A 23,634-nucleotide genomic window follows, 5' to 3' on the forward strand; every position below is an offset into this window, starting at 1 on the left:
CACATGGTAGACAACCTTATCCTGGGGAGATTTTTTATGTTTAGGGACTAGTTGAGTGGCTGTAAATGGTTGAAACTACTTGTGGTTTGAGCCTCTGCAATCTTTTAGTAAGGTTTTTGTTGGCGATCTCAATCTCAACATGTCATTGATGTCTACGAGACCAGACTACTAAGCTAGACTTTTTTACATATAACCTAGGCTAAGGTTTTTTATTTATTTTTAAAGCCTATTAAAAAGTCAGGATTTAGGCCATTAAGAAAGTTTGTTTTAGGCCTAACAAGCCATCTTATTTAAGTAAATATAAATAAATTTTTTTTTATTGGCATTATTATTATTATTATTAAAATTTAAATTATGTTTATTTATCCTTTTTAAACATTAAACATTTTACTTATATAAAGAATTATGACTATAACCTTTATTAAAAGATAAAGGTATGTCTTATTTAGAGACTTTATTGCAAAATAAACTTCTAAATAAGTTATCGTAAATGTCAACTTAGATTGAACTAGTCAAGTATAATCTAGCAATTTCCATTCTTATCCAATGACTCGAATAGTAGTGATTTTAATTTTCATAATTTATATTTTGTTTTACATAGTTTTTTTTTGTGTGTTGGGATATTTGCCAATTACATACACAACATACATATATAATTTTTTTAACATAAAATATATTTTTAAGTAGGCTAACAAGTCAAGTCAAACTTTTAAAAAGATTAAACTAGTGAGAAAACATATTTTATAGGAGAGTGAGAGGATTAGATTTTGATTGTATAATCTTGAGATATAATGTCAAAAAATTATATAATTTTTTAAAGAATCACATAACATTAAATCTGTATCATTTATATTTAATTATATAATTTAAATTTAATCATCTCATTCTCATTTAAATAGTTTTTTTATATGATATATTTATTCTCTATACATAGAGAGAGGGGAGTTTTCTTTATGAAAACACTTATTTATATTTGAACAAAGAATGATAATCATGTGATCATATTTAATGGTTAAGATTATAATCGAAATTAAAAAAAAAAAAAAGAGGCACGTGACAAGTAATTTACGTTCTGAATCCACGCTCTTCCCTTTGGCTTCCGTGGAAAAAGCAAACGAATCCCCCTTAGATTTAAGTTCGCAGTTCGCTCCTTGCTTCCTTCTCACGCGAAAAAGATTCCGTTTTTCTCATCAGATTGCACTTTGTTTCTCTCTCTCTCAATCGCATTCTGGTTCCCTCCTTCTATTGCAGCTTTTTCCATCTAACTTTTTAGGCCAATTTCGCTGGAGGAGCAATTTCTAATGCTCGTGATGGTGCAATTCTTCCCCTTACACGTGTCTTGCAGCTTACTTCCAATTCTTCTTAGTTATTGATTTTGAGTGAAACCTGAATTAGTGTGATGAAGGAAGAGAACCAAGGTCGTGCTTTTGAGCTTCAAAAGTATTTGGCGAAGACTCGAAGTCAAGGGGAACGTGATAGAACCTAAATTAATGCCACTGTATTATTGGTGCACAATGTGAGCAAGAGAACGTGAATTAAGAGAACCGAACCCAACCGCGGTTTGGAAAATTAGAGAATTAAACCAAATCAATCACCATTGATTTCTTGGATCAATTTTCAGTTTTACACTCGATTTGATTCGATTTTAAACAATCCTAGATAGTTCCTAATGACAGGCATTCATATGAAAAATTGGCTTCTCTCTGGTCCCTGTCCAAGCTGTTCCTTCGACATGACGTTTTTGAGAGTTATGTTAATATTTTTACAATTAAATATAACATAACTCTTAAAATGCTATCTTTTTGAATGAGTAGTACGAGAACAGCTTCAAAAGGGAGGGACAGCAGAAAAGTCAAATTTATAATTAAATTTTTGTGGAAGGAAGATGATGTAAAATATTAACAAAAGAACATGGAGTTGATGACTTGTTTGTGAAGACGTGGTAATTGAGGTACTAAAGGTGCGCTAGCAGATGTGAGTCCACCATGGGTTGAAGAAGTCTCAGAATGTTCATCAAACTTCATAAATTGTGCCATCTGGGCTGCTGCCAAGTGGGCATAGCAAATGGGAGCGACTGCAATAATACATAAGAGAGTACACCTTCATCAGAATCATATATATGCTTGCAAACAGAAATCATTTGACTACAACCTTTTAACAATCAATTTGACTTCTTTAAGGTGCAAATAAGCAAGTAATCTCAGTCATCGTTGTTGAGATTTGAGAAAATTTTAACAACTGATCGATATTCTCAAACATCTATGAGTTGTTATGCATTTAGAGGCAATAATATTGATAATTGATTTTCTCTTCAATAACTGAAATTTATTACTTTACAATGATGAGTGATTCACTTTAGAGGAGGGAGATCCTAAAATAATATAATATAGTATGTACAAGTCATAGTTTAGAGAAAACTTGGATATACAGGGAAAATGGAAATTATACCTAATGATACAGCAGTTGTGCTCCTCTGATACCTGTAAAAGATTAGAAGAATTTTTAAGTATAGAAAGGTTGCAAAATCGTCTGTAGGAGAGATTTTTGAATTTTTAAGTATGAGATTTGTGACTACATGTACTTACGTATAAGACAATGAATGCACTAATTCTTGCACTTCATCAGCTGAGAATCCGATTTCATCGTGTAAAACATGGTAGTGAGTAGGTCGAGTTGTCCCCTGTTGGAACAAAATCAGGTTTGTCACAGTAGAAAATTGCAGGCATTATTAGGAGTTCAGTATCATCTTAGGAATATTATTTAATTTAACTTAATCGAGGATAAATAAAAGAACTTAATGATGGCTTATTAGAAGTAAGGTTTAATTGCATTTTGATCCCTTTAAATTTTGACATTCAAAAGTTAATGAATGAACTTATAACTGCACAGTTAACATAGTAGAATGACTAAATTGAACTTGATAGTGGACAATAATAAAAGAATAAAAAATACAATTAAGCCTAAAAGTTATATTGCCTATATATCTTGGTTGAAGATTGACAGTTATATTGCCTATATATCTTGATTGAAGATTGACGTTATTGCTAGGTCAATATCATGCCATAAAAAATGATAGCTTAAATATGTTTCTTTTTTATATATATATTTGACTTTTACATTTGGTTACTGATAATTTTTTTTATTTGAATCGGGTCCTAATATTTTAAATATTTTGTTTGAGGTCTCTGTTATTAATTGAAATCCCTTAACTGTTTATAACCAAACACGTTGGTGTGACGCGTGATATCAATTAAGTGTACAAGTTGAGTGAGTGAGATTACACGAAGATTTGTTCTCTGTTAAAAAAGTAAAAATGACGTCGTGTCTTCTTCCTCCTCCTGCAACCCCTTTCTTCCACCACCCCCTTTTCTTCACCCATCTGTGAAACCCCACTTTGTCACTTTGTCTTCTTCATCTTTCCGTGAACCAAAAAGTACCAAAAAACTCACCAGCAACCAATACCGCGAACCCACCACAGTGGCAACAGAATCAAGAACAAAAAAAAAAAAAATCAATCTTGAAATCAGAATAAAAAACACAAAAAATATTGAAACCCACCACCAACCAATGTGCGAGATGCACATCTCGATGTTGGACGTCAGCGGTGACAACAAGGGAAACCAGGGAACTCCAGGTTCACGCCCACCAAGATGCCGCCGGAGGGGGCCAGGCCCACGGCGGTGACGGAGAGGAGTTCCGGGAGGGTCACGACGGTGGATTCCGCCATGGCCAAAGGGGGAAAGAGGTTGTCCAAAGTGGCACAGCTAGAAAGGGAGAAGAGAGTCAATGCCGAAAGAAAAATTAGGGATTCAAATATTAGGGATCCAATTCGAAAGAAAAATTTATCATTTATCAGATACAAAAATTAAAAATATATATCAGAAATAAAAACAAATTTAAGCCAAAAAAGACACAAATTTAACATTGAAAATGGTACTTACAATCATCCCAGCTTGAGCACACAAGTAGAAGTCATTGTTTTTGGGATGACAGACAGTGTTGTCAATAACGGTTCCTGCACACAGCAAATAGAGGATTAAGAGAAATCGACAAATACAAATTTGATTTATTTTTTTGCTGTTAAGGTGACAAACCTGGTGGAACATTAGTTTGATCTCTAGCATTGGCCTGAAAGAACCTAGTATGATGATTCTTCTGGGCAATAATCAAAGTGAACTTTGGATCCCATTTTTCATCAAGGTGTTTGCATGCCTGAAAATCCAATTTCGATTAAACTAGGTGACTTCAATTTCAATCATGGAATAGTGCTATCAGATGCGAAATATAAATTAATTAGTGGGTATGAGTACCTCAATGATTTGACTTAACTCAATATTGAGCACCTGGTTGAACTGTGATTCACTCACTCCATCCCTAAAATAAAACACGTGGCGCTGATAATTGAGACCAGAAGTTTACACCATAATTGTAATATAAGAAATGTACTACCCACCAAAAGATATTTCTTGACTAAAATCCAAATTATTGAAAATCAATTTAAATATACCTGAAAATTATAATTTGTTGAGGCTTTCTTTTGAATGAAGTAATTTCAAAGTCCAACAGCACCTCCCTGCAAATTGAAACAACAAAATAGATTAGTATTTGATCAAAAGAGACAGAAGGAAACACATTCAATGAATAAACACCCACATAACATCATTAGAGAATATGCTCTTGCTCTCACCTGATGATACCTTCATCCTTATTAGTATTAGCCACAGGCTTGAATAGAGATTGAATCATCTCAACTTTTGATGATTGTGTGCGAACTGAAGCTCTATAACGTGAAATTTGAGGCCAACATCTTGAGCTCACAACCTGAATATATATTATATAATAACACTCACTACATGCAAACTTGTAGTAACATGATGGTGCAAACATGATCAAGATCATACCGCAGCAATAGAGGGCACATCTGATCGACCAGGAGATCCATGAGAAACGTCCATACCAAGAATCAAGGTTGGTACAGCTGAAACAAATGGAATGGAATTACAAAGCTCAACTGACAGATACGAATTCATCCCACCATACTGCATCAAAGAAATTGTGCATACATTATTATAAAAATAAAAAGATTTTATTATAACTAGGTAGCATGGTTGGTGAACTTATTTATATAGTGATTTGTGATTAGATAATAATATAAAATTATTTTATACCATCAGTATATCGGTTAACAACCTATATTCTCTTCAAAAGTTATAGTATTTCAAAATAAACTCAATATTTGAAGACATATATATACCTTTGCATTAATTTTCAAAAGTACATTAGTAATGTATTGATCATTAATCTTTGTTGGTGCAATACATTGTGTTACAATCCCTTCTTCAACAAGACTTTTCTTCTTCCAAGGACCTACATATTGATATTAGGATTTTAGAATAGAGAAGTGTTAACTGAAGAGTTTAGAAGAACTTAAACTATGTATAGAAGTTGTTTATCCTACCATAAATGTCAGAATTCTTTTTCTCTGGAAGAATACACAACAGAAAGTGAGGTTTCTCGTGCGGCAGAGTGGTCCTCAGCTTTGCATACATTCTCTCTACCCTGACATTTGGTGGTTCACGTATGAAGCAACCATCCTCTTCAATTACTTTATCAAAGAGACTATTGCTCATGGTCTACAAAAGAAAAATACATTTAGAACAACAATGAATTGAATTTGACATTTTGAGTTTTTGATTGCATTTGCAGATTGAGTTAATTGATTTTGAATAAACAAGTCAATTCCATCATTCTTCTTATATTAGGTAGATTGGCTTAATCTGTGCAAAGTTGCATGGGATAGAAAAACCCTTGTAGTAAAATTTGACTTTTTGGTTCAGTTGTAAATAAGATTAATAAAATCGACATATACAATTCTTGGGAAATCTTACCATCCCTTTAGCTGCAGCACACCTCCTAATGAGTTCTATCAGGAGTCTTGTGTCACACCGACTTGAGAAGTTTACAATGGCCCAACGACCAATCATCAAAGGTTCATATAGTTTCTGAAAGATGATACTCATTGTTAGAGAAACCACTCTAAACTTGGTTCAACTTAGTGTGTTTGTTTGGTTTAAGTATTTCTCGCGTTTGAATACATGTTGAATGCAATTTTTACTGAAAAGAAGCTTTGACGTTTAACATGCTAAATGCTAATACAAACACAGCCGTATCATTAAAACAATAGCAAAAATAAACCTTATTGTTGAAATTCCAGCGCCCATTCCGGGGAATGATGCTCTTCTCTCCTCCAACTATAAGCTGCAATAGTATATATTGACATAAAAAAGCAATTCATATATGCATAGCAAAAACAGAATCAGAAATATTAGTAACACACTTTTTCACATATTTTTGTTTAATACACTATTATTAACTAAAATTTATTAGAAATTAATTACTGAGTCAATCTTCTCATTTAATAACTGATTTTGCAGTTTTTAATAAAGTCCAACTAATGGTTTAGTGTGTGTTAAAAAGAATGTGTTAGAGAATGTGTTACTAGTATTTTTCAAAATAAGGATAAGAAGTTGGCTCATATCTGATAAACCCGCTGAAAAGAAAAAAATAAGAAAGTAAACTGAAATAAACTTCTTTCATAAGTTAAACTCAACTTACTCACTTCAAATCTAGTAGAAGTTCTCTTATTCAACTTCTCAAAAAGCTGATTTTAACTTGTTTATATGGTAATTTTAATTTATGAATTTATTCGATCTTTTATTAGAACATGATCAAATGACACATACCTTTGGGGGTTCCAATACACGACCAACGAGTCTAACAAAGTTAGGTTCAATGGTAATCCCAGAAGAGCGAAGCATAGGTTCATCGTCATATCTGCTGCTTCTTAAGGCCTGCAAAAAAATATAAACAACCATTTCATACAACAAAAAAAAGTGTTACTAGGTTCCTTCAGTTTTAAAATTTTCCACATACATCTTCCAAAGCTTGTCTCCTAACTTGGGGCTTTTGCCTTGTCTTCTCCACTAGCTGAGCCCTTTGCAAATTTGTTAGAGCCTTGGTGTAACGCTGCAACGAGACCATTTCACATAGCTGCAAAACAAGAATAAAATCATATTGTAAACTCTTCCAAAATAGTAAAACGAGTATGAACAAATAATATATTATTCTGTTATCTAATCACAATTGACTGTGAATGATACGATTCTTAGCCATTATAATAACTACTTTAAAAATCATACCAAAGATGATTTCTTATTTGTCGACAATATAAATTTTTTCAGTAATTAAACTCAATAGCACCTCTATTGGAAAATAAGACGGGCGTTTTGGTTTGCCAACATTGATGCATGGCATGTCAGCAGAATAGTTCAGGCCAATCAGTTTTTGGCGTGTAAAGTAGTCATGAACTGTGATTTCCCTTTCCTGCACTTCACCATTCGTACCCTTTTGCCTTAAAAGAAATCTGTAAGAAACAAATAAGCCAGATTTGTATAAATAGAGTAAAAAACTTTAATCTCACAATGTATCAAAATAAAATTCGTTTACTGTAAATGGAGTAAGCACAAGAAAAACTTACTTCTGATTCCTGCAAGTGTTATCACTCAATCCAGAGATTTTGAACTCAACACCATTAGCCCTGATTCTTAGGTTCTTCAGCATTCTCTTTGCCTAAATGAAAATAATCATAAATATAACAACCACAGTTCATGCACATGAAACCTCTCCTACTAGATAGAATAGCAATAACTATCACCTTGGTCCAATCAATGTAGTTTGGGTTCTGAACACTCTGATTCTGGAGAAGGAAGTCCACCACAGGGCCAGGCTTTACAATCATTGTGGTTGTCACATCTTTACAAAAGAACAACAAATTAAACAATCAACCATAACAAAAGTAACATGTATTTCCAAGCATTCCACTTGAGAATCTTACCCATGTTGAGAGATAAACCTCCTTGTGTGACTCGAAAGCTTGAATGAAAACCGCGGCACCCTTGCACACCACCTCCTATATCAGTACAGGTTCTTCGATTGTCATGAAAGAAGGATTGGCGAACAAGGAGGTATCCCCTGGAAAAAAAGCATCCAAGGTAAACAGGATTTCAAGTTTCAAGCAAGAGGAGTGCTAGCAACACATAATTTACTATTGGTTAAAATTTATTAAAAACCATGAATGACACATGTTTAATACGAGGAGTTGAGACTCCCATTCTTGTTATCCAAATGAATTTCATTTGAGCTAACAATAAGTATGTTAGAGTGTGTCACTGACATTTTTCTTCGAATAATGAAAACAACTTAACTAAATTTATGTTTTGACATACTGGTTTGCAGAATGCTGTCTCAGTATGATGTCTAGAACCCTCACTGCTTCCTGAGATTTCTCAGAATCCCGACCACGCAATGCATCTTCAATTGCTTGCAATGGAATTTTGGCTGCATATTTGATATCCACGTTGATAGTTTTTGGCCGAAACTGATGCCTAATTCTCATTCTTTTTGTATATCCTCCCTTAGGACTCTCAGCAGGGTTTCCATTCTTTCCAACCCTGAAAAACAATTAATGCCCTCTTGTGATAAATACAACACAACACAACAAAACTAGTATACACATAATCACAGTGCTAATGTGATGACAGCATATTGCTTGTTTGTTTACCTCCTTGATGAAACATCCTCCAACACAACAGGATATTGAAGCCTCTGACTTGCTAGAGGACCAAGAGTGAATAGACTTTTTTCACCATCATATGCAAAACTCATGTTTCTCAGTTCAACATATGTTTCACAAACTTGATTTAAGACCTTTCTCCCTACACCCTTGGCCTCAACAGGGTTCCCATCTTCATAACTCATGGCAACCTAACCAAACAATATGTAATTATTTATACTTTTATAATATTAAATCAACAATCATTAATATGGATATACTTCACATGCGTGCGTGCACACAAGAGATGTGACAAAATAGATAAGAAAACATACATCATAATGGTAGAAGTAGCCATCAATATCATCCTTGGGCTTGACTAGGCAAACTCCAAAATGGTTGGCTAATAGTTGTCTGGGCTCTCCCTTGGACCCAACCTCTTTCCTCGCCATAGGCACACGTTTTGAGACCTCCATTTCTCAAATCCTGCTAAAAAGTAAGACTAATTTTTTTGCTATTCAAACAAAAAATAGAAATACGTGATGGAATGCAAATTAATTTAGGCTCTAGTTGAGTGCAGTTTCGTAATAATAAAAGATAAGTACAACTACTTGAAATTTTTTTTATCTGCATACTAATAATACCACTAGAGTACTACACTTTTGATTCAGCTAGGAGCAATAAAACTCAGTTGTTAAAGCACCTTCGACAAAAAGAATGCCTAACAAATATGTATAAGCACCTTCGACAAAAATATTTTAAACTGGACATAAAGAAGAACGTTAGTCACAACAGTGCTGTTAATTTTTTTCTTGAAGGTATATTTCACTAAGGTAATGTTAGAAGCAATAACAAGAAACAGGCACTAGCATTCGAGTAGCCATATATAAGCACGATTGAGCTATATATTTATTAGCAACAACAGAATTGTAACAAAATTCTAACAAATAACAGAATTGTAGTGATAAGGGCCTTAACAGGCCTGTTTTTTCCTCCTCTAAGTCCTTCTTCCTATCGGGTAAGGTAACATCATAAATTTACATATGAACGCATAAAATATAAAAAATACAAGTTGCATTGTCCTAATAAAGTATCAACTGCCACAGAAAAAAAAACAAAAACAAGCATGCCATGGTGCTCTCCGTGCAGTGACCAATGACAAATCACAAAATAATTAATTTTTTTCCCTCTTTTGGTCATAAAAAGAGGCCAAATGCAAGCTAAAAAGTATTAGCTACTGGCTAAACACACGCATAAAAGTTAATAATGGAAATTCATACATCCACAACACAAGAATTTTAAAACCAGAAACACCAAGAACACACACCTTGACAACAATAACAGCATAAACGAAAAAAGAAAAGAAAAAGAAAAACAGAAACCAAACAACATAACGTGGTAACCTTCAGCATAGTTGAGAGAAGAGAACAACAGCATTGTTTGTTACCTTAACGTACTTAGAGAGAGCCAAACAGAGGGTACATAAAAAAAAAACAAGAACTCACTCTACAAAACAAGAAAATGTACGTATGTATGCATGTCTACTTAGAGAGAATAAAGAAACAACGAGAAGAACATTGTTACCTTCAGCGTTGTAGCAGAGAGAAGAGAAAACAAAGAGATGAATTGAATACACGAAGAAACGTTGCTGCGATTGGAGTGTGAGAGACAGATATATAGTGTTTCTGTCAACTTATGCACACTTAAACAAACTGTGTTCGACCATAACGCTTTATTTTACGTATTCTCCTTCCAACCAATCAAAAGGTGTCACGTTTTACAGAATCAATTTCTTTTTTCTAATGATTAAAAAAAAGATATTGATACTTTTTATTCTTATATCTAATCACATATCTTATTAATATTTCTCTTTCTTTTTACTCCTTTTGTGTATCTTTATATCTTTATCTTTCTTTTAACGTGTTGATTAGTATTAGTTGTCAAAAAGACTTCTTTCTTTTCTCTAAAGTGTTGCTGTAAGAATTTAATGATAATGATTAACAATTAACCTTTTTTTTATCCTAGAAAGAAAAGAGATCTAAATGAAAAGCGAGAATATTGGTGATTAGATATGTAAATTAGATTTGAGAAAAAATGAGTTCAGTATATGAAGTGATCTTTTGTTGATAAGTTATTTGATTATCGTATATTTGTTTTTAAAATATGCTACCATATCCTTTTTTAAAAAAAAATTAATCCTTAGATATATATAGTATAAATTTTGGTGGGATTTGATTTTGAAAAATACTGAGTTCTGATTGATAATTTCTATTTTTACTTCAGTTATTTCACAATCTTCCTTTTCCACATTAATCTTTTCTTTTGGTATTATTTTTTCACTACTTTATCTCTAAGTAATGTTTTTTTTAATAAGTAATGGTTAGTTTGTTTGGATAGGTTAATTTAATTAGGTAATGTATTTTTTATAGGAAGTTAATTTTTTTTATTAAAAGTAATTGTTTTGATATTTTAGTAAAAAGAATTCAAAATTTTAGAATTTTAAAAAGGATTTTAATTAGTTGAAAGAATAGAATTTCAAATTCTATCTTCAAGAGAGTGAATTTGAAAATTCTCTGGACAGAGTCAGACCTCACTCATGCAAGTTCTCTTTGGTTCGTCTTCTCTCTTCTCTCTTGAACTTCCAAATTCGTGATTCGTCATCATAGTAGGTGACAGAATCGGACCAACGACGATGATGATGAATCGTTGATTTTGTTCCTCGGTGTCATTTTGTAGAAGAAATCTAATTTTTTATCAAAATAATTTTAAAAATGAAAAAATTTAAATTGAAGCATTTAAAATTCTCATAATTTTAAATTGTCTCATCCAAACACACTCTTAATTCATTTCACATTAGAAAATTCATCATTCATTATTACTCTTTTATCTTTATTTATATATTTATATGTATTATCTTAATTACTTATTTCTTTCAATCTGCTGCCTTCTTTTAATATTATCATTAAATTAAATTTCAATAATTTTTTAAAGCAACGATTAATAGTTAAAAGTAATCTGCTATTATAGTTTAAATTTTTTTATGTAAATCCTAAATATAACTTATGTATATACTCCTATTATAAATTAGAATTTCTAACTTGTTGAGTGAAGCTAGCTCTCATTCTCTCAATTAGAGATTTTCAATGCTCTATCTTCTCTCCTTGAGAAGTGCATTTAATACATCTTGACACATATCAGGAGAAAAAAAACATATATCATTCTATCATATTAAGCAAATCTTATATTTACGTGTGTACTTAATTTTCTTAATTATCTATAAATTTCAATTTGAAGATAACCTTCTATAAAAAATAAATTACTTATTTTAAATTTAAAATACATCTAGTGTTTTGGCATACGCAATAAAAAATGAATATTTATCTTATATAACTAACATTTATAATAAATGAATATTTTTTAATGAAATATTAGGGACACCGATATTGTATTTCAAATACTTTTTTTATGATTAGTTAAAAATTATTGGATATTATCAATTTTAGTGAGTTTCACTTCTAAATCATGATAGAATAATAAAATTAGAAGTGAGACTCACAAAAATTAATGATTTTCAACAAATTTCAACAAATGATAAAGAGAATTTGAGAGAAGTTTAGAAAAAGTAACTATAAATCACAAAATTTAAAAATCAAACCTGAGGTCTTATTTAAGGAATGTAAACCGAATTTTACTCATTTCAACAATAGGTAACCATAGGTTGTTGCCTATTGTTGGAATGAGTAAAATTGGGCTTACATAAAATCCAATCATGAATAATGAATCAATATGTTGTTGCCTATTGTTGGTATGAGTAAAATTGGGCTTTGATCTCTTAAGTAAGGTCTTAGGTTTGATTTTTGAATTTTGTGAACAAGAAAAAATGTAATTAAAAGAAAAAAAAAGTCCACTAAAGGTAATCAAATTGATCAACAAAGATTAGTCTTTTATAAAGATAACAAATATTTTACACTAACAACACGGTGAAAAAAAAATCATGAATAATAATGACTAATTTATACTCAATGGTGTTAAAAAGAGAGAGAAGAATAATAATACTTAATAAATAAGGATTTAATTAGAATTTACAAAAATTGTAATATATATATATATATATATATATATATATATATATATATATATATATATATATATATATATATATATTTGTTTGGCTAGTCACAAAGTTTCTCCACAATCAGTGTATAAACATGATTTCCTCTCAACCCACCCTCAGGCATTTTTTAGTCAGAATAAAATTGTGATGATCAATCGAGCACTTAACTGAATAATATCTCGAATACCGGAAACCTATCAAGACGTCTTTTATTATTAATGAATTAAAGATTAAAGATTATTTATTATTAAAAATTATGAACTTATAATAATAGTTATGTTAAAAATATTATTTAATTAGTTAATAATGTGAAAATCTTTAGATGGATAGTATTTTAAAAAATCTTTATTATTAAGTAGTGGAAAAGGCAAGATATGCTCAAATATTATATATATATATATATATATATATTACTTACATGGTAGTAGTTGTCTTGTCTTTCATACATGACATTTATGTTCTGTTCTCACAAGCCTTTCAAAGTCCATGACTTAGTTTTAATCTTAAGCAAGGCCTTCAGTCCAGGTGTATGAAGGTGCCTTACTAGGAAGGAGTTTTCATTCATGCTTTGTCTTCATGATGAGCATCTTGAAGGTTTCTCCCATTGACTGAGAAGGATCTTGGATTTTCTCTCTGGGTTCTCTTTCTAAGAGTTTAGTAATAAGGTGTATAATAATTAATCAAGGCTTTCTGTTCGTGCACAAAGCATATATATATATATATATATATATATATATATATATATATATATATATATATATATATATATATATATATATATATATATATGTATTTCAAAATAGAACTTTTCGTTCATGCGCAAAGCAGCACCATTCATAAGAGTTTTCATTCATGCACAAAGCATGTACCTCAAGGAAGAGGTTTTCTTTTGTTCATACACAGCATTTTCTTTCATTCATGGGTATCTTTTAACCTCTTAAAACAAGGTTAGTGATGTTCAATGTTTGAGGTAGAAGTTTTCCTCTACTAGTGTTTCCATCTTGAAGGCTCCTTTTTCTAACAACTTCATTAAATTTTGAAAGGGTCGTCCGAATTTGGCGTGCACTAGCTTGCCTTCCCTATGATCTTGTGAACTTGATCTGTGCACGTAAGCATAATTATGTCTCCTTTATGGATATTTCTAGGTTTTAAGACTTGTGTTAAGTCTTTAGGACAACCTTTGCTTTTGGAGAATGTTAATTGACATGTAGGGATTAATTGGTAACTTTGATATGTAAGCCTAATCAAAGGATTTTCTTGTGTAAATGTCTAAGTGGTGGTGTGGTAGGCCCATATATAATATGGCCAAAAGGACCTCCCGCATTTGTCTTTTGTCATTGTTTAACCACTTCTTTAAGCCTATAGTGTATTCAAAAGTTCTTGCACAAGTCACCGAAGGCTCTATGGTCAAATTATTTTCCATTGTCAGTTATCAATCAAATTGTACCTACAAATTAATAAGTTCTTCCATGTGAATTTTTTTCCTAATTTGTTCAACAATTTATGGTTGTTAGGGATTTGGCCTCATCTGTTGGATATTTTAGTGTAATTAATCTCTTTATTATGTTAAAATAAAAGTGCACGCTTGTTTTAATGTAATAATGAGATGTTCGGTTTAGGCAAATTTTGGAAGTTACATGGAAGTTACTAAAACTTCCATCAATGGTTGGAAGTTACATGGAAGTTACTAAAACTTCCATCAACGGCAGTTTTTAAAAAGAAATAACTTCCATCAACCGCCAAAAACTACCTGTTCTTTGATCATAAATAATCATTCTGGTTCAGAAAGCATAACGGTGTGACAAAACATACAAGACCAAAACAAAACTCTTGAATTATAATCTTCTGATTTTATCCGATTGAACAATTTTGGTTGAATCCCGAAATTTGATTCACTCTGAAAGTGTTATACACGACTTCAGATTTATCCAGTATTATCTCGATTTTCAAATTAACCAACAAAAGATTGAATCAAATTTTTCGAGATGACGAACGATAGTTCGAAGATGACAAGCAAGTTTGCGAAGTTGGACAAGTTTGAAGGGCAGGATTTCAGAAGATGGCAGAAGAAGATGCACTTTCTCTTGACGACATTGAATGTGGTGTATGTGCTGAGTACACCGATGTCGGTGTATATAGAAGATGAAACTCTGGATCAAACAAGGAAGCATTCGAAATGGGAGAACGGCGATTACATTTGTCGTGGACACATTCTGAACGATATGTCTGACTCTCTCTTTGATATTTATCAAAATGTTGAGTCTGCTAAGGAATTATGGGACTTTTTTGAATCCAAGTATATGGCAGAAGATGCTTCAAGTAACAAATTCTTAGTTAGTAATTTCTTTAATTACAAAATGATTGATTCGAGGCCTGTTATGGAACAATATAATGAACTGCTGCGGATTTTGGGTCAGTTTACTCAACATGATTTGAAAATGGATGAATTCATTGTAGTTTCATCTATAATTGATAAACTGCCTTCTTCTTGGAAAGACTTCAAGCATACCTTGAAACATAAGAAGGAAGAGTTGACTCTGGTTCAACTCGGTAGTCATTTCATGATTGAGGAGTCGCTGAGGGCTCAGGAAATTGACAAAGTCAATGATAGAAATGTAGCAGGTTCCTCTTCCGTTAATATGGTAGAGGAAAGTGGAACAGTTAAGCAAAATTATAATGCTAAAGGTAACAAACGCAAATTTCAAGGAAATAAGAACAAAGGTCCAAACAAACAGACAAAATTGTCATGTTGGAAGTGTGGGAAATCTGGTCATTTAAAGAGGGATTGCTGGGTGTTCAAAGGAAAGAACAAGGCTGGTCCAAGTGGGTCTAATGATCCTGAAAAGCAACAAGGATGATGACGTTGCTTGGTGGTTTGATTCGGGAGCAACAAGCCATCTGTGCAAAGATTGTCGTTGGTTCAAGGAATTTAGACCAATCGATGATGACTCTATTGTGAAGATGGACAATGTTGCAACTGAACCAATCCTACGATTAGGTTGTGCGAATTTAGTTTTTACTTCCGGAAAAAGTTTGTATTTGGATAATGTCTTATTTGTACCTGGTATTCGTAAGAACTTATTGTCTGGTATGGTTTTAAATAATTGTGGTTTCAAGCAAGTACTTGAAAGTGACAAGTACATCTTGTCAAGACATGGTTCGTTTGTTGGATTTGGTTATCGTTGTAATGGAATGTTTAAATTAAACATTGATGTTCCTTTTGTTCATGAATCTGTTTGTATGGCCTCGTGTAGTTCTATAATTAATATGACAAAATCAGAAATTTGGCATGCTAGATTAGGACATGTTCATTACAAAAGATTAAAAGATATGTCAAAAACAAGTATGATTCCTCCTATGAACATTGAAAAATGCAAAACTTGCATGTTGACCAAGACCACTAGGAAACCTTTTAAGGATGTTAAAAGTGAGACTAAAGTCTCAAACCTTATTCATAGTGATTTGTGTGACTTGCATGCTACTCCATCATTAGGTCATAAAAAAAAATATCTTGTTACTTTTATTGATGATGCATCAAGGTATTGTTATGTATATTTATTAAATACAAAAGATGAAGCTCTTGATAAATTTAAAATTTATAAGAAAGAGGTAGAACTTCATCAAAATGGGCTAATCAAAACTCTTCGTACGGATAGGGGAGGTGAGTATTATGATCCGGTTTATTTTCAATCTACTGGAATAATACATCAAACTACAGCTCCCTATACACCACAACAGAATGATGTAGCCGAAAGGAAGAATAGAACCTTGAAAGAAATGGTGAATTCCAGGTTATCCTATTCGGGTTTAAGTGAAGGATTTTGGGGTGAGGCTATGTTGACAGCCTGTTACTTGTTGAATCGAATTCCTAACAAAAGGAATAAGGTTACCCCATATGAACTTTGGCACAAAAAGACACCAAATTTGAGTTATCTCAAAATTTAGGGATGTAGGGCTGTGAGAACTCAGCATAATTTGGCCGATCATTTAACCAAAGGATTAAGTAGAGATCTCGTGAAAAGGTCGGCTGTGGGATTAGGATTAAAATCCATCTGAAATCTCTTATGTCAAGATACCCAATTCCCATCTAATATGATATTAGGTGCTGAATTCAATATGGAAAGCTTAACATGTAGAGATTGGAACATATCATCGAAAGTATCCCAAAAGGTATGTGTTCGGTTCTGCAAGTTAAGGAGGTTGAAGTATAACTTCTCAATGGTTCTTTTGAAAAATTGCATTTGCAGGTGCAAGAAAGAAAAGGACTACCTATATAAGCATGAAGTTTAGCCGCTTCAAGAAGCTGGGACTTGGCTTTGATATGCTTATGAAGGATAGGGACACAGGCTAGTAAACTAGTGTCGAGCAAGAGTAATGTTATAAACTATTGTGCAGATTATCTTCATGTATTCATTATGAATAGAAAGGGTTCAATTCTTAGTGACACCCTGATATTCGAATATTTGAAACGTGTAATTTGCTAAGATGAAATTCAATCTTCACGATATTTCATCTATGCAGTAGTTTGTGGTATGTTATGACTTTGGTGATTTAATCGGTAATTACACTAAAATGGGGGAGGTTTGTTGGACATTTTAGTGTAATTGATCTCTTTATTATGTTAAAATAAGAGTGCACGCTTGTTTTAATGTAATAACGAGATGTTCGATTTAGGCAAATTTTGGAAGTTACATGGAAGTTACTAAAATTTCCATCAACGGTTGGAAGTTACATGGAAGTTACTAAAACTTCCATCAACGGCAGTTTTTAAAAAGAAACAACTTCCATCAACCGCCAAAAACCACCTGTTCTTTGATCATAAATAATCATTCTGGTTCAGAAAGCATAACGGTGTGACAAAACATACAAGACCAAAACAAAACTCTTGAATTATAATCTTCTGATTTTATCCGATTGAACAATTTTGGTTAAACCCCGAAATTTGATTCAATCTGAAAGTGTTATACACGACTTCAGATTTATCCAGTATTATCTCGATTTTCAAATTAACCAACATCATCCATTTGATGAATTAATTTATTGCTACCACAAGATATGTTGGCAAATTGTTAACTCTTGTTGCATCTCTTAACATATTCGGCAGAGTCTCGATTTTAATGGTTAGCAATACACTTCAACCCTGAAGTATATTTAACTTAGTGTTATAATATCAACCCTGAATTTAGTCTATAACAAATTGTCTTATGAATAATTATTGGAATGAAAAGATCATCGTCTCCCAGATGTATTATTATGAGAGTAGTAAAATTCACTTAGAGTTTGTTAATCACTTAATTTATTATGGTTACTTGTTAGTGCTTATTAGTTAGTATAGATAAGAGCAGTGAATTCTAAAACTACATGGTTGGTCTTCTACTTCTTTTCTAAGTAGCTTTGATGCCTGAACAACATTCATCATGCACTAACTATATCTGAAAACACAAGGATACAATTAAACATTTAATTGTATTAACCTAAATTCTTGGATTTTGTATTAAGCAGAGAGGACAAGATGACAGTTATGAATGATCACGGACAGTTGTAGTACTGTTTTAATTGCTGCATCGAATTAACGACAGTGAGTTTAACACGAATGTTGTGAGATGTTCTTCTGATTTCAGGAAAAACTTTATCAGTGGATAATCATTTCAACAAAAAGGAGGATCACGGGTTGGAACAGTTAATGTACTTAATTAGATTCAGGTTGGTTTGGCATTTCTTCCTTTTTCATATAATATAGTTTTCCTCTGCATAGGAATACGAATTTAGTTACAGACTAATAGTGGATTGATTATTTCTGTTTAATCTGAATGTTTCCCACCCTTGACAATTTAATAGTGTGTTTCTTTACAATTTTCAACTAAGACCAAACACGAACCTCGTTTGTGGTGTGATATTTTTTTCCATATCCTATTCATGCGGTTGTACAGCTGAAGTTTTCCAATGATTTCACATTCAACATTTGACAAGTAGAGGGTGTTTGAAAATCCCAAGTTCCCAACCTGGACTAGAGAATTGTCCAACACTCTCAACAACCAAGCATGACTTTCTAAACCCCTCATTTCGGTAACTTAGTGACTAAGTTATATATTCCCTCAAATCAGAGGCAAGTTTTGGCTTTAATAATTTGTTTTCAACCTTTTCTTTGATCAAAGTGTTTCCTAATAATGGCAAATAATGTCAAAATCCTAGCAGTTGAGTGGCAAATCTTGTGATCAAAAGTTGGATTTTGTAGGCTGATTTCTACCAACAGACATGGATGGACAACCTTGTGACAAGGTGATATCTATAATCATAGTTGCTCTTAATTATATATAAATTGATATTTTTTTTATTGTAACTGCAGTGAGGTAAGTTAAATATATTTAACTTATGAGGATTTTTCTTTTCTAAACGAAGGAAAAAGTCTAACTAAACCATCGACTGAGTTTGCCCTCCTTTTTTTTCAATCATATTGTGAGAATGTGTGAATATTGGTATTATGTTTATGCCTCGTTTTTTTAGGTGATCTCGTTTTTTCTTTTGGTCTGTAAAGTACGGCAGAGTCCTAAGTGGTAACTGGTAGCTCATTCACAAAAGCCACACCTAGGAGCTACATGTGCTTTATGTATGCTTAGGTTTCTCTTTTTAAAAAAACTCACAAGTAAGAATTCAATGATTTTCGAGTATTGTGATGTATCTTTTCTGTTACAAAACCTTCCAAGATAAATGACAATTGATCTTTATTGCTTCCAAGACTTAATTTGAGATCCTAGACTTATCAAAGACAGAAAAACTTGAAAGAGTAAATCTTGGTTGTTCTGAAAGCTTGTGTGCGATCCATCTATCCATGTTGTCTCTCCCCAAGCTCATGCATTTGTATTCAAGTGGCTGTAGAGTGTAGAGAGATTGAAAGCCTAAATGTTCATTCAAAATCTATGTGACCCAGACCTTAGTGGAATTCTCACTGGCATTAGAGGAAATGACGTGAACTTAGATTATACTGCCATATGTGCAGTGCTGCCATCAATTTGGCCTAACAGGAAACTTGATTTTCTTTATCTAAGTGGTTGTAACAATCTTCATACCAACAAGGAAATTTTTGACGTAATTTATTGCTGAATTGGAGGCTTAATAATGAAAATGAAGGAGGCTAGCTAGGAACAACTTCCAGCATGAAAGATTAGGACTTCACCACAAATGATAATTAGTCTTCAGCCACTTGTTGCTTTTTTTCTTAAATGAAATTAGCCCTTCAAATGTAGAAATTATATGTTGGAAATACTCTTACATGACTCTCACAAGGTCATCTCTTTCAATTCCTCACTCCCTTCTTCTAATGCCGACCCACCTTTCCAAAAATCTAAAACAAGGGATCATCATTATCTCACTCTCAGTTTCCATTTATTAATTCCTTCTCTCACTCGATCCAGCTGTGGATATTGTTCTTACAGAAAATGGAGGTATATATAGAGTTGGTCATACAACAGTACTAGTTAGCTAGCTCTAAGGAAAAGAAAGGAAGACAAAAGTCAAATATATTATGTAATGTAACGTTGGAATGGAGCCCTACGTACATATAAATGTCAAAACTAGCTGTTATATGTTTAAACATTTATTTGATTAGTGGACAACATTTGTAACCTCCTTGTAAAAGAAAATTTAAATCTTGCTTTTTAACATATTTTATTTCATGTTTGCTTTATTCCCATTTGTTCCGTGTACACCATATAGCATCTAACAACATTTGATCACACACTAACCCTGTACTCGCATTTTGCACTGCACACACATACATCATCTCACACACATGCTTTCAACTTTCAAGAATAGAGTACCAGTTCTATAAAATAAAAGAGAGTGTTGCATATATATATATATATATATATATATATATATATATATATATATATATATATATATATATATATATATACTACTTGTTGTATATTGTTTGCTCAAGTTCCGAATATAAAAAAATATCACCAACTCAAGTTAGAGTACTATTGATGAAATTGTATAATTGTATTGTTCAAACTAAGGAATCGTTTATTTATTTTTTTATTTTATTGGAACTGATAAGTTGGTAGGATGGATTGTTTAAATTTAAGTACCAAAAGAACGGTTGTTTATAGACACAAAATTATTTTTTCCGTTTAAAAATTAATATTGTAACGATGAAAACAAATTAAGTGTAAATAAAAATTATAAAATGTGAGTTGTTAAAGGGTTGTAGTACTATTGGGTAAAATATACGCGAATTACTTAAATGTTATGTGACATTATGAAACTCATTTTTAATCTGATTAAATGGTAACATAAAGATGAATTTTAGTGTGAATCACTATCATAATTGATCCACGAAGTACAATAATTATTTGGTATTTAATATTGTTGTGTAAGGATTCAAACTTATATAAAAACATTATTTAAGTTGGAATAATTTCACGTAATTATTATGTAACTTATAAGTTTGAACATTTTTCTTATATTATTTATCTTTATTATCTCAATATACTATCTTTTTCACCCTCACCTTTTCTTAATCAATTTCTTAAGTAAAAATATGCATATTAAAAAAAAGGTAAGTTGTTTTACTTATCATATTCTCTTTTTACTATTTTGTGGTTATTTTCTCTTATAATACTATTTATTTTCATTTTTAATAAAATACTTGATCATTTAAAAAATTAACAAAAAATTAAAATTAGGAAAAGAAATCTAAAACTTTAACAACTTTTAAAAAAATACATTTTTCAATAAAATTTATATAAAAATATATAAATGTATATTTTATGTTATTCTACATTTATTATTTACTGCAACAACTAACTTTACTAAATAAATACTAGTAATTCTAATTGAATAAATAAACTTATATATTCTTTTATGTTTTCAACTAACAACTTATTAATTTTAGCCAATTTTTTTACTTTTGAACTAGTTTTGTCCAACATAAGATGTATAATTTTTTAGTACATTTACACATACTAATTTTAAAGCATATAAAAAATATAAAGTTTGATATTAATACCAAATATATTTTGAACCAACATATATTACAATTTTTTAACACAACCTGTTGTGTTGTTAATGAGAGAAGTTTTTTGGATGGAAATAGAGAAGGCTTGACTAAAAAGAGAGAGAAGGAGCAGTTGAGAATACAAGTGTTCGCAACACATGATTTTTAATACTATTTACAGTTGGTTAAAAATTATAAAATCACGAGTGAGACTTGTAAAATAAGAAGTAAGATTTATAATAACTTTTAATAAATTTTAATTAATAATAAAGAGCATCCTTCTGTTATAAATAAAGACTATATTCAAATTGTAGTTAGTATTTCTCTCATAAATATACACTTATTTTCTCTTACCTTATTTTTACCTCATTTTTTTTTTATCTTTTTCCTCATCACAATACTTGTAACATTTATCACTTTCTCTCTCTAATTTTTTCCATGTTTCTCTTTTCCTTCCACCCAATCCACTCTAAAAGGAAGTGTACATTTATTATTTTTTTTTATAATAAAAAATGCTTCAACCCTGATAGAATTGTGAAAATTGAGATAGTTAGTTAAGACAATAGCATGTATTTGGTAAAAACAAAGTATTTTTATGTATGAATGCTAAAATATCAATCAATTTGAAATAAATTCACATGAAATCTCATAACTAGTTCTAATTTGTACAAAAAATTAGCATGTATTTAGGCAGTTTAATATTATCAGAAATTATTCTATAGAAAAAATAAATTTTGACAGTTAAAAAACTCAAATTATAAAATCATGAACACGTTTAACAAGGAGGGACTAAAATTAGCTTTTCAAAAATGTGAAGGATTAATAAAAACAAAAGGATTAAAAACATATTTAAATTTTCTTAATTATCCACAACTACGAACATTTATTTCTCAATCCATTATTTTGCTCCACATATGTCCCACCGATAGAGGAATTGAATGGAATTCATAACTGTCCAAATGATTTTTCATCTTCTAAAATTTCAACAATCAAGATTTTGTCTTTGCTTCTTTCGTTGTGCATAAACTAAACTAGTAGTCATAACTCATTTGTCATTTGTGCACAAAAACAAAGATACCCATAGAAGTTAGAACGTCCAAACTCATTGCTGGCAGATACAGAAAAAGTAATCAATTAAAAAAATCAAAAGTCACACTTATTAGTATCAAGTGAAAGAATGAGGGCTAGGAGGCAGAATAAATAGGACAATTCGGCTTCAAAACTCATGACAATTAGATATTGGTAGTCTCTGCTCAAATCCTGGCCCAAGTCAAACTATGCTTTGGCCCTGAAAATGAAGGCACAATACAATTTTTATACGCAATGTCAAGCTGTACAATATTATTGAGTAATATACAATTTCATACCCAAAAGGAGGAACTTGAGTTGATCAAGTGTGTGCAAGTGCAAATTGGTCCCCAGATCAGTCAACTTCAGGACAAATTAGTCCTTCTCTAACAATTTGTTCTTAAATTTGTATAGTTCATGATACTTTAGTTGCCATATACTATGATCAAGTTCACGTTGAAAGGAATAATTTGTTGCGTAGTTGCCAAATTCAGAAACCAAATTACATACACACAATTTTAGAAAACAAAACAAAAGTTGACTTGAGAATGAAATTGTATATTTACTCAATTATATATCAAATAATAATTTTTATACATTAGAAAATCAAACTCAAAACATGATCACTGGAGCCTACAGTACCAAAGGCCATGGTGATCAATTTTTAACTTGATTTTCCTGTGTAAAGCACGTGTGATATATTATTGATTTTAAAAGTTTTATTTCTTTAATTTATTATTATCAAATAAAATAAAATATTTATTATTAATAGTAAATATAAATTTGGTTCAAGCTTACGGAAAAATAATGGTAATGATTCCAAGTAGAATCACAATTTAA

The 23,634-nt window shown here is 31.4% G+C and overlaps 1 protein-coding gene across 1 annotated transcript; it reads right to left on the reverse strand.

The window, feature by feature from the left end:
- Window positions 1-1,683: 1,683 nt before the first annotated feature.
- LOC100812218 (protein argonaute 4B) lies at window positions 1,684-9,087 on the reverse strand. The gene is made up of 22 exons (XM_014776853.2): window positions 8,947-9,087; window positions 8,621-8,823; window positions 8,286-8,510; window positions 7,895-8,031; window positions 7,715-7,812; window positions 7,538-7,629; window positions 7,261-7,423; window positions 6,934-7,050; window positions 6,744-6,851; window positions 6,196-6,258; window positions 5,889-6,002; window positions 5,459-5,633; window positions 5,255-5,367; window positions 4,902-5,039; window positions 4,688-4,821; window positions 4,508-4,573; window positions 4,311-4,374; window positions 4,095-4,212; window positions 3,942-4,015; window positions 2,586-2,680; window positions 2,449-2,480; window positions 1,684-2,074 (listed from the first exon to the last, which is right to left on the reverse strand). Exons 1-22 carry the CDS (start codon window positions 9,085-9,087, stop codon window positions 1,899-1,901), a joined length of 2,646 nt encoding a protein of 881 aa, XP_014632339.2. The 3' UTR covers window positions 1,684-1,898.
- Between the last annotated feature and the right edge of the window lie 14,547 nt (window positions 9,088-23,634).

Source organism: Glycine max, chromosome 6 (genome assembly GCF_000004515.6).
Source record: "Glycine max cultivar Williams 82 chromosome 6, Glycine_max_v4.0, whole genome shotgun sequence".
Taxonomy (NCBI): Eukaryota; Viridiplantae; Streptophyta; class Magnoliopsida; order Fabales; family Fabaceae; genus Glycine; species Glycine max.